Raw genomic sequence first — 12,819 nt, 5'->3', positions numbered from 1 at the left:
CACAGAGACCCATAGACTCACACAGAGACCCATAGATTCACACAGAGACCCATAGACTCACACAGAGACCCATAGACTCACACAGAGACCCATAGACTCACACAGAGACCCATAGATTCACACAGAGACCCATAGACTCACACAGAAACCCATAGACTCGCAAAGAGACCCATAGACTCGCACGGCGACCTATAGACTCGCACAGAGACCCATAAACTCGCACATAGACCCATAGACTCACACGGAGACCCATAGACTCACATAGAAACCCATAGACCCGCACAGAGACCCATAGACTCACACAGAGACCCACAGACTCGCACAGAGACCCATAGACTCGCACAGAGACCCACAGACTCACATAGAAACCCATAGACTCGCACAGAGATCCATAGACTCGCACAGAGACCCACAGACTCACATAGAAACCCATAGACTCGCACAGAGACCCACAGACTCGCACAGAGACCCATAGACTCGCACAGAGACCCATAGACTCACACAGAGGCCCATAGACTCGCACAGAGACCCATAGACTCACACAGAGACCCATAGACTCACACAGAGACCCATAGACTCACACAGAGACCCATAGACTCGCACAGAGACCCATAGACTCACATAGAAACCCACAGACTCGTACTGAGACCCATAGACTCACATAAAAACCCATAGATTCACACAAAAACCCATGATTAGCACGGTTGGCTGAGTACGGTGCAAAAGAAGTTCAACATAGTACATAAAGTGCTGCGAGGCCTTGCTTCAATGGTGTCATATAAAATTGAGTTTTACTTATTTACCTACTCACACGCCATATCCACTGCTCGGCTTGGGCAAGTGACGGAGAGAGGAGACCAAAACGGGTATTGGATATCACCCGCCACTTGTGGTAGCCGTGGGCCATGTTCAAGAATCAAACTTTTGTCGCCGGGTGCATAGCACAATGTGCTGGCATGTATAACCACATTGACAAAATACCGCACGCAGCCAACCGTGCAAATCGGAGGTGTGGGGAAGGTCAAACAAAACCAAAAGCCAAGAAGCAGTTCTCTAGCATTGCATTTTCAATCCAGTTTTAAAAGTGCATAGCTCCAGTAGCTTCCTCATATTGGATAGGAAGTGCGTTCTAGATGGCCGCAGAAGCACGTCTGAAAGCGCGCGATGCGGTAAAAGATGTTTTCTAATAAAACTTGAAGCCAAAAGGCTACTTTGATTTGTAAGAATGTGGCCATGCCCGCATCTGCTCGACGAAATGGGAAACGCATTGGCACTGCACCGAACAGAGTCTTGCGATTAGAGCCGTTAGGTGCGATCTGACGGGACGTTAAAAATGCGCCACTCCGCATTAATGACATTTTACGATGACTCCGAGGCTGAGGGTGTCGCAGGAGGAATTCTACCTCGAGCGCAGATATCAAACGACACCGAATATATTTAAAGCCGTTATTATTCTTATTGTCCTATTAAATATTTAACGCACTTGCCAAAAGGTCATTGGGGGTGGGTCCTCGGAATCGAGGCCTTTTTTTTATTGTAAAGCCCGTGGGCGCGTGGCCTACGGAGACAACGGCCGAGTGAAGGGGGGGGGGGGGGGGGGTGGCGGGCAGCTTCCGATGGCGCTTGATGGTCGGCATCAAAGCCAGCCAATCACGAACCTTTCATTTGCCGAGGTCTCGAGGTTCACCGTCCCCCGTTCGCCCGATTCCCTTTACGCTCGCTCGCGGTCGCGGTGTGGATTATCAAACGTCAGGGGAGCGCGGCGCGGAATAATTACACTCGCAATTTAGTTCACGTCGGGCATCCGCACCGCTCTCACGTCGCAGGCGTCGGCAAACGTGTGTCTCCGGAGCCGCATTAAATTGTGGATGGGAAAAAAACCGAACTCGGTAAAACAAAAAAAACACCTATTATATTCTTAGTTTTTTCGGTAAAGTCACGTTGAAGAGAAACAACAAAATAACAAAATATATATATAAAACAATAAAAAATTCTCACGTGACTTTACCGAAAAAACTAAGAATATGAATTACTGCAGTCACGAAAGCTTTAAATCAAAATTTTAAAAAAAAAACCTTTTACCGCTTTCAGATGCGCTTCTGCGGCCATCTGGAACGCTCTCCCTTCCGATATAACGAAGGCACCGGGAACGGTGCACTTTGAAAACTAGACTGAAAATTAATTTCTTTACAACTGCTATTGGGTGTTTCGATTGTTGTCCTTCCCCACACACCTCCGATTAGCACGGTTGCCTACGTACAGTGCAAAAGAAGTGCAGCATATGTACATACATCTAATACATTTCATCAAACATGACCCCAAACTCGATCATCCGTATTTCATCGATGCGGTTATAAATGTCAGCACATTCTGCTATGCACCCAGTGACATAAGTTCAGAAAAGAAATGGCATGAGCCGCATCAAATTGGCGGCCAGAGAGCGTCCTAAAACCTCACGGGGGTTGATCACGGCATCCGTCTTGTCAAAAGACGACGTCTCTCTCTCTCATTAACGAAGTGGGAAAACTTACACAAGTGCCGCCGCGTTTTCTTTCCTCACTGACGTAAAGTGCGTTTATTAGGTGTAACCGAGGGGCCCAAGCCGTTCCACGGTTAGGTTCCGCGAATATCCCTTTCCTAAATATGCATATTTCAGGGAGATACATTTTGAATGATTAATATCATGATGCGGCCGTGCGAAGAAGACTCTGCGCAGAGGAGACCGAAACCGAGGAACTGAACAACAAAAAAAAATACGCGATTACAAATTCTCACGCCTTAAATTCGCAAGCCTTTACAAAGCGAGTTCAGGGTAGTCCGGCGCTCCAGTGCGCCGCACTCCCACCAACTGTCTGCCGCTGAGCTTTGCCGAGTCAACGGAAGCATCGCCCCCCCCCCCCCCCCCCTCGATGTCTAGGCGAACTCGCTGAAGGAAGCTCAAAGCCGTCGAAGCGAAAGGCGATTTTGTACGATGGGTGTTAAAGTCAGTCACGTGAAGTCTTGGGCCACCGGCGAGGAGCTTTATTGGTAAAAATGTGGTCAATACATTCGCACAACGTATGAATTTGTGTATTGGTAAACGTGACAATTCTGTCAAGTGGCGTAAGGGTAAATGACAAGAATTTTGGCGTAAAATTACGACCACACGGACTAACCCAAAACACTAATACGGACCCTTTTGCGAAACAAGTTTCTGAGCTTTTTTACAGAAAGTGCTGTAAAAAGCTGATCTACTAAGCAATGGGCCGCCGCACTTATACATATTGGCAGCCCGAAGCCAGCCGTGCGGATTCCACATCGCAACGGCTGGGGATATTTTCCGCACAGGACAAGCGACCGTTTGCGTGCCGAGCAAAGTGGTACCGATTTTACTGGATCGCCCGAGGAATCGTGGGGGCTGGTTCGAACCGACAGCTCTTTTGATTGCGAGTCAAGCCCTCCCTATCTGCAGTGTCACCAGGCACCGTGCGTACGCTCGCCCGGCGCGCGCAGAGCGTGCTTCCCCGTTTGCGAATCAATAAAGAAGCAGCCGATTCAGTAAAATGCCGCCCCCGAACAAAGTTGCGCATTAAGAAAATGTGTTAACCAGAGGTCCACATTGTAACCCTTCTGAAAATCACTGCACACGCAATCACCTATTGGCAGGCTGACTTAAGTTAAACAGGCCATGTAAAAACGTCCATTACCCACCTCCTTTGTTCGGTTAACAGTTTAAATCACAAGCGAGAGCCTTGTGGCATTCCCCGGGATCATGAACGGGCATTAGTGGGGGGAAAAAAACAGGAGGGCGCTCGCACATAGTCGTGACAGCTTGAGTTCAAGTCCCGGGTCAAGGTCAACTCGGCTCCATAATAAATGTATTACAGGTGACACTCTATATGCATGTTTAGTGCTGGCACAGTGGAGAGCATACCTGTCAACCCATACGGTTTACTCGTATTCTTGTACAGGGAAATTGAGTAAAAAAAAACACATGTTTCGTCTATTTGTTTGCGTTTCTCCCTTCTGAAGGGACTTTGTAGGATGAACGTTGAGATTTATAAGGGTACGGGCGTGACCAATGAGTTCTGAATCGGTCTGTAATAAGGTAGGGCACTGATAAGGGCTTGACAGGTATAGGAGAGAGTCACATGTCTGAGACGGCACTGGGCCCTTTCTTCACCAGACCGCACTGACCAGCGTGGTGAAGCATGGTCAAACAAACCCCACGAATGCACACGGTGTCGGCGATGGCCTTCATCTAGCAGTGGATTGAAAGAGGGATGTAAATTATTCTTCTTGTTATTATTGTTTTGTATTTCTCATTATACTAGTCGTATGATCACCAAAGGAGGAATACAGGCCAGAAAATGGGACCAGCAGACAGATGGAGCAATTAAATCAGCTTCATAATACGGGCAATAGCACGGCAGACGGTGGCGGCTTCGAGAGGCCTTCCTCCAGCAGTGGATAGATCATGGCTGACGACGACAACGACGATGATCGTCACTCATCCAAGCAGGGCAGTATTGCCCATAACACCGCCGCTCACCCACCAATGTATATCAGTAAGGAAAAAAAAAACTCCACCCACATCAAAGTTGCTTGCCACAAATGAACCACAATACCCCGCTGATCTCATCAAGGGGCATAAACCATCACACGCGAACTCTCCGGTCATCCTCGCAGCGGCGGCTTATGGCTCGCCATCGAACAAAGATGGTCGGTCACCGCGACGCGCGATTTCAGATGCGCTTCCGCGGCCGTCTGGAACGCTCTTCCTTCCGAAATTAGGAAGCCACTGGAGCCATGCACTTTTAAATCTACATTGAAAACGAATTTCTTGAGAACTTGCCTTTATGCATTTCGTTTGTCGTCCTTCCCCCGCACCTCCGATTAGCACGGTTGGCTTTGTATGGTGCGAAAGAAGTTCAACTTACGTACATACACAGGGGACCGCATTCAAGCACATACGCTCTCGTCGCCGCTGAAAATGCCAGCGCGGTCTTCCAGGGTACGCCGAGTGTCAAATACTTTTTTCTCTCTCAAAATTTCGCCACGCACAACTGCGGGCGCTTTCAACTCCCTGAAATGTTTGGCAGTGGGCGGAGGAGCGGTGGCGACTTGAGTTCGACCTTCAGCTCCTAAGAGATGCCTGCGGTAGTGCGTGGCAAAAGCTCGACAGAAAGTTGGAGAACGTGTTTCTGTGTTGAACTTCTTACGCACCGTACGTAGCCAACCGTGATAATCAGATATGCGGGCGAAGGACAACAAACTAAACACAAAACTCGGTTCTGAAGAAATTAATTTTCCTTTTAGATGATTTCAAAGTGCATAGCTCCAGTGGCTTCCTAATATCTGAAAGAAGAGCACTCCAGACAGCTGCAAAAGTGCATCGGAAAGCACGCGATGCCGTGACCGTCTTTGTTCGATGGTTAGCCAAAAAACTGTCTATATACGTACGTCTGTTGAACTTTGGCACGGTACATATCCAATCGTACTAATCGGAGATGCGGGGGGGGGGAGGAGGGGGGGGGGTGGAAGGACAACAAACTAGACACAAAAAGCAGCTCTAAAGAAATGAGCTTTCAATCGAGGCGATTTTAAAAGTGCACTGCGTTTCCAATCCTCAACGTGCAGCTCGAACCCAGACGGCCGGACTGGTCAATGACACCCTGTGCCGCTGCCAGACACTCACCCACCGCCCCCCATTCCCCCACCCCCCCCCCCCCCCCGAGCGAGTGGCCCTACTGACCTTGATGGCCTTTTTGCTGCCCTTCATGTGGTCAATCTTGGCCTGCGCCAGACAGAGGCGTGTGTCCAGACCCTGCAGGCGGCTCCTGTTTTCCTCGATCCTCTGCGAGAGCCTGCGCACGGGCACGCACACACGGCACAGCGCACGTGTTGCGGCGAGGGTTCGAGGTCAGCTGCCAGGGTTAGCGATGGGAGCTCAGCGTCCCCCGTTAGGGGTTAGGGACCGTCCAGAACATACCGCACAACATATAACGACGCAACTCCCGATCCACAAAATACGACGGAGGCATCACGGCGATACGCTACTCCGCTGTCTCCCGACGCGGTGATCGGTTGGCTTGACCGCCTGAGATGTGAAATTGAAGTTGTTGCTCTGCATCGACATCAGCAGCCGTACGAAAGGAGGAGGAGTTGGGAGTCAATGATAATCGTTAGGGCTAGGGGTTAGTGTTATGGGTTAGTGTTATGGGTTAGGGTTAATGCAAGGAGCTATAGGTAGTATCATAAATTCAAGGAGTTAAGTTTGATGCTCAGGATCGGGGTAGGTTTGGGCGTAGTGTTGAAGGTTTAGGCTAGAATTATGTTAAGATCAGGGTTAGGGTAAGTTTAAGGAGTTAGGGTTTTTATGAGAATTGGAGTTGATGGTTAGATTCTGTGTTACTGTTATGGGTTCAGATTCAAATTAGAATCACGGGTTATGGCTTCAGTCACAAGATGGAATTCAGGGGTCAGGGTTAGTGTCACGGACAGAGTCACGGAATTAAGGCTTCGGATTAGGGTCAGCTCGGGCTGGGGGTTAAAATTCGGGGTTGGGATTCATGATTGCTCGGCTGAACCCACGGGCACTGGAAACGCCGCGGTGAAAATTATCGCAGCGCTCTGTGCCGCCTTCTCACGCTCATCCCCGTGAGCAGCGGAGGAGCTTTCACGGCACAGGCTGAGCTGTGCAAGCCGCGTGAGGGGCGTCCATCGCGGCAAATGGCCACGGCCTCTGTCTACGTCGAGGGATCTTCGACTGGCGGTGCCCTCCGTAGGCCACATCTGGCCCGCGGGCGCTCTTGAAGAAACCCCGGCGAGAGATACGGTTTCGCGAAGACGCAAAGAGACAAATTCGCGTGACGAAAGAGAGGAACTTCATTTTTTTTTTTGCGTGACGAGATAGCGAAAAGATCAAAGATGCAGCCGAGTGAGATGAATGGGAGAGAAATCAAACACAGGGATGACAGAACCGGAGACAAGAGATGCAGATTATTGAGGAGAGAAAGAGACAGATAAGCGAGATAAGATAGACGGGATAAGAATTCCGTAGGTAAAAAAAAATATATACAGATGAGCGAGTTGACAAAAGACATAACGGGGGGGGGGATGAAAGCTCTGTCGGAAAGAGGTAGCGATTTAAGGTCATGTACAGGCCGGACGACGTCATGATGCCTCGGGGCGTCGGTAAGCTACAACGTCGAATGGCCTGCCAGCACGCTCACGCTCATTTTAATCCGTGGCCCGCGGACAAAATTTAGTTGACGAACCGTGGTCTCCATGCACTCCGCTCGCGCTCAACTACAGGGGGAAAAAAATCACAGCAATTCCAAGGCATCACGTAGCTTAATGCGATCTCCAAACCACGGACAGGCCAGATAACCTCTCTCTACTCTGAAGAAAGACCACCGCCCAAAATGCCAATGTGCCGTGTGATTTTCACTCGTTACATACAGGCCATCGTGTATCACAATTACTGTAAAAAGGGCTGCGTATGTCGCGTCAGCCATGGGGAATTGTTCGACCAGAATTCACCATGCTGGCCAGTACGGGTTGGTGAAAGGGGAGAGGAACCAGCACCGGTTCGGGCATCACTCGCCACCGACGGGGTTGGGGGCCGTCGTCAAGAATCGAACTTGGGTCGCCGGGCTCCTAGCGCAGTGCGCTCACCTCCGTGCCGATGCTCTCGCATCTCCCCGCTTGTTATCAGTGTGAACCACGGACGGTGCGGAGGTTTGTTGGTTCGCACAAGACCAGCAACATCACAGGACGAGTGTCCGTTTGTAGAGCAGACTTGAATGCGGCCTACGCTTTGGTTTTTACGTACCCTTTAATCGCGATACATTAGTCAAATGCAGTCAGGATAGATTTTGAGCAATTCCCAAACCAAAAATGCATTGTAATTTAAGTGAAGTGAGAACACAATTTCTACACGGTTGGTATTTTTATTCAAACGTGATGTTGGCTGCTATATATCACACACACACACATCAATAACGGGTTGTGAAAGGTTCAACGATGCCTCTGGGCCATTTGGATGAGACCCATAACCAATTCAGCCACACATGGGCAGCACTGCGTAAGACCGGTCCCCCCCCCTTTCATTTGACGGGCGGTCCAACGTAGGCATCCAACAACCGTGGAAGATCTCACACCTCCCGCCCCCCCCTCTATTCCCAAACGCTGCCTCGATTTGTACGGCAGCTGCTCAGGCGTTAGCCAATCTCGCTGCTGAAAAATCAGCGGGGGGGGGGGGGGGAGGACGAAGGTGGGGGGATTGGAACTTGTTCAGCGGAGCTCTGCATCGCGCGTGTACCGTACGCTCAACGACCCGGCGGCACACTCGTATGCCCCTTCATCCGAAACAGTGCAACCGTTATCGTGAGCCACGGGTCAATGCCACTGCTGGATGAAATCCTCCCCAAAGCCAGTCGCCGCCTCGCACGGGTGCCGTGATGCAACGCGTGGCCCGGGAGCGGACGTCACAGAGGTAACTGTCCGGGATCTCGTCAGGTGACCTCTGGTCCACACACGGTGGCGGGGCAGCACTCCTCGACACGAGAGCGATGTTCGTCGCGTGGCAATGAAAGGGACATTTTGATTGTCAGGCCTGAAATTTAACCAAATTAGGTGCAGATCCAAAAGCTAAATGTGACGGGGTTCTTTTTTTTTATTTTTTTTGTGCAGTCACTGATGACCACCAACTTACTTAGCAACATTTCACTTACGAAGAAGAGCAGACATCTGCACCATAACGCAATTATGCAATTTAATGCAGCATTTAATAACGCATTTGAATTCAAGTTGCGGCCAGATTAACCACCCACGATACGATCAAATACAAATTAGCTAACTCTCTAACCAAAAGAGAGTTTCTGCTGGAGGTGTATTCCGCGACGCTTATTACCACCACTCGGCATAAACATATCGCACAATCAAAGGGGATTTAGGACATTGGAAGGACGTAACTAACTGGAAAAATATGGCACGCCAATTTAAACGAAAGGGAAACATAAGACGCAAACACGCAAATGAGAAGTAAACAATTAATTACACTAATTCAAATACAAATTGCGTTATGCGAGCAGCGTTCAATGGGCCCGAAGGTTTTTTGCCTGGAGGGTAAAAGAAAGTGGCGTGTTTGAATTCTCACCGATGGCCGCCACCAAAGCACCCCTTGAGGCCAAGCTACTGCTGGACAATACGCGTTGCGCAAGGGACCCTGGGGCAATTTATGAATCGAAGTACAAGCCTCTTTGTCATTCCACTGCCGGATGAGGAGCCTCCTCTCTCCACCATCATGTGCGGGTTGTGGCGATGAATGGAAGCTGAGATTGGTGAAGGTGGGGGGGGGAGCATAGTTGCGGGAGCAATCGAAAACACAGTACAACGATTATTTTGGTCCACTTCCCTCTGCTGCCCCCTTATAAACCTGGTGGCTGTCGGCGGTGACCCCTTCTTGTTAGGAGATTAAGTGTCCCTTAGGTTCACTCGTGTGTGAGAACACTCAGCGGAAGCAGACATCGCAGAGCTGCAAACTGAAAGCCCTACAGGTGCCCTCTGATCAACAAAGTGGTGGGACACCACTTACTCACACAGCCTGCTCCCGAGACTAATGTCCCTCGCACCACAGTAAAACCGATGTTGTTAATTTTCACAGCTTAAACGTTTTACCAAATGAACTGCATTAGCAAATTAAATTTTGTCTGTGTGTGTGTGTCTTTGTGCAGTCATGGGTGACTGGGCTGAGACCACAGCTGCATTTAAGCCAGTTTAATCGCAGGCGGCTGCCAGGATTTGAACTTAGCATCTCGGTGGTGGTGGTGGTGGTGCCGCCAGCTCAGCGCTCTGACCTCTGAGCAACTTTGGTTAGCTCGAAAAAGTTGAGGCTGAAAATTCACTCGTTACATCCGACCACACAACCTCATTTGCTTGGGCGTCTGGGACAGCTGTTTGTTTTGACGGTCGGCGAGCGCATTTCCGGCAAACGCTATCTCACGCAGCGCTGGCTCATTAGAGCCGAGAGTCGCGTGTGGCACAGACAGATTAGCTTCACCTTCCCAGGCTAAAGGAGATCAAAGACCCACGGAGACAAAACAAAAAAATATATTCAAGCCTGCAAAAGAGGGCGTGTTTATTTCTCTTTGTGAAAAAGCCGCGCCTTCGCATGCTATGAAAGAACAAAAAAAAAGCACTAAGAGCCCCCATAGTTTGAAGAATACTCGCCGCCCCATCCTACCCACCCACTTCACGTTTTGGGCCTCCAGAACTGGCCTCGTTTGCAAGCAAGGCTTTGATTCCCCGGCACTCGTTATCAAACGCGAGCGTCTCCAAAGGCACAATGCGAACCGAAGACTCCGACAGAAAGGACGCACTAAGGGCCGCTACTCTTCAACCTCGTCAACGCGCCGCCACAGCATACTCTCCGGCTCTCCGGCGCAGCTCAGAGTGGACCGACCTCGCCACTTGCCCTAAAGACGCTGCCTGCGCATTGCGGCTTGAGCCAAAGGATTCACCCCAGGGGTTTGAATCGATGAAATGTCGTGACTCAAGTTGGTCGCCGATTGGAAAATAAGCAATTGAATATGGAGGTGGCCAGGTGGCTCAGTGGTCAGAGTGCTGAGCTTTTCACGGTAGGGGTGGGGGGTGGGGTGACGATGATTGCTGGGTAAATTCTAAACCGAGTGATTTTTGGCAAATTTGTACGCAAACACCGGCACGCCGCGGCGGCCCAACTCTTGCGAATGGTGTCAGGGGATCTAAAACATCCACTGGGAAGCAGATGCTGTGTCGTATTATGGCGGGGCACTGCGGTGGCGAGATGTTAACTACCTCGCCTGGTATGCAGGGCTTGGGTTCCATCACGACCCTCACTCTGCCTGCTGTATGTTTGAAGTTTGCGTGTCTCTCTCATCATCACTCACGGTGGCTTGGAGATGTTAACTACCTCGCCCGGTATGCAGGAGGCCGTGGGTTCCATACCGACCCTGACGCCTGCGGTATGTTTGGGGTTTGCTTGCTCTCCCCATGGTCGAGTGGATTTGTCGTCTTGGACCTCCAGTTTTTCCCTCCACATTTAGGATCAACGTCACGCGTTTAGAGTATGTGGCTGCTATAAATAGCCACTGCGTTGAGCTATCACTTATGGCCAGGTTGCATCTGAAAGAGAGCTGATTAGCTCAGTGAGCCATACCTGATAAAATAAAATAAAATAGTTTAGCATATTCTTGGTTCTTTCGGTAAAGTCACATAGAAGGGAAACAATAAAATAAAAATATAAAACAATAAAATTATGAGAATTTTATTGTTTTATATGTGACTTTACCGAAAGAACCAAGAATATGAATCCCTGCAGTCACGAAAGCTTTACATAAAAATGTAGCCTAGCATAGTTTAGTTTATTACACTGTGCAGTATTAATCAAGGCGGCCGCTAGATTTGAAGTACAAACTTCTGCCACGAGCGTGAAACCCTAACAGATAATCATCCCTGATGTTGGCCGTAAGCGGGAATCGAACTCGGTTTGACGGGTTCATAGCACAGCGCGCTTACCGCTGCACGACCACTCCCCCCCGCCCCTCTCCGTCAGTCAAAGATCCCCCATATAGCGATAACAAACTGTTGGGGCAAGTGCTGTTAGCGAGCACCTACGAAGGCCGGCACGGCACACGAGGGGTGGGTGGCCAGCACCACGTCCGACCGCCTTTGTCCCAGAGTGGCGATTTTAACACACCACACCAGGTACTCAATTGAGGCCGAGTCGACCTAGGGGAGGCCCAGGACCGGTTCAGATAATCGTCACCGGTGTCGGCCATGGGCGGGAATCGAACTCGGGCCGCCGGGCTCGTCGCGCAGCGTAGCGCTAACTGCTACACCACCTCTCCCCACACACACACCAACGTTCACATAACCAAAACCCATTGATTTTCATACGTGCCAGACGACGCACGCACGCACGCATAGTTAATCTCGATATCAATCGATTAACCGAAGCGTATCTTTACAGCTGCCACCGGCGGTAGCTATCGAGCGTGCAGGAGGTGCAACTACACTGGGTCCCACTAGCCGGAGGGGCCCAGGCACCGGGCTACGAAGAGGAGGGGGGGGTGGAATTAGAACACGGGGGGCCGCACGCCCCCCCCCCCCATTTCATTCCTTGCATCAGGGCCCCGTGCCCATCACGCTACGCCACTGATCACACCCCTCCCCTGGGCTGCCCATGGACCCAGGCCAGCTTCTTGACGTGCGGCCCGCCAAGGCAAAGTCGCGTCGCTGCTATGGGTGTGCCATCACAGGGGGCGCGGTTTGCTCAACGGCAAGGGCCGTCGCTTAGGGGCTTGAACACAGATTCCACGACAATTCTTCGGTAAGGGCGGGGTGTTACGGGCAATGGTGCCCTGCTTGGATGAGCGATGATGATCGTCGTCGTCGTCGTGGTCACCATCGGCCATGATCTATCCACTGCTGGATGATAAAGGCCTCTCCACGGCCGTCCGTCCGTCACGCTCATGCATGAACCACTTTCGTTCAACTTGGCAACGAGCGATACACCGCCGCCGTCGTCATCATCGTTCGTCGCCGTCAGCCGCGGTCCATCCGCAGCTGGACGACGGCCTTCCAGAAGGCGTAGGGTCTCGTCCATGCCAGGGGGCCCGTGCAACGAGGCCCCGGCGTCACCACCGCTCCACGTTCCAGGGCGCACGTCCCCCCGAGCTCGAAGGCCAAACCCACCACCCGCGTGACTTCCGAGAAGCATCAAGGGCGGGACCACACTCTGGCTGATTTGTTCATAGCCCCCCCTAAATCAGCCTGACCCAAATTACATTCGGT

The 12,819-nt window shown here is 50.9% G+C and overlaps 1 protein-coding gene across 1 annotated transcript in view; it reads right to left on the bottom strand.

Annotated features, from left to right (window-relative positions):
- WASHC1 (WASH complex subunit 1) overlaps nucleotides 1-12,819 on the bottom strand; it is a 111,897-nt gene that overhangs the window by 76,214 nt on the left and 22,864 nt on the right. The window contains exon 3 of the mRNA XM_032972470.2: nucleotides 5,735-5,846. Coding sequence (XP_032828361.2) covers nucleotides 5,735-5,846 — 112 coding nt within the window. The remainder of the gene's footprint in view (nucleotides 1-5,734; nucleotides 5,847-12,819) is intronic.

This window comes from Petromyzon marinus, chromosome 48 (assembly GCF_048934315.1).
Source record: "Petromyzon marinus isolate PM22_M1 ecotype Great Lakes invasive population chromosome 48, UKy_Petmar_22M1.pri1.0, whole genome shotgun sequence".
Taxonomy (NCBI): Eukaryota; Metazoa; Chordata; class Hyperoartia; order Petromyzontiformes; family Petromyzontidae; genus Petromyzon; species Petromyzon marinus.
The sequence above is the reverse complement of the archived record's forward strand: the minus strand, read 5'-3'. Positions and strand labels throughout refer to the sequence as shown.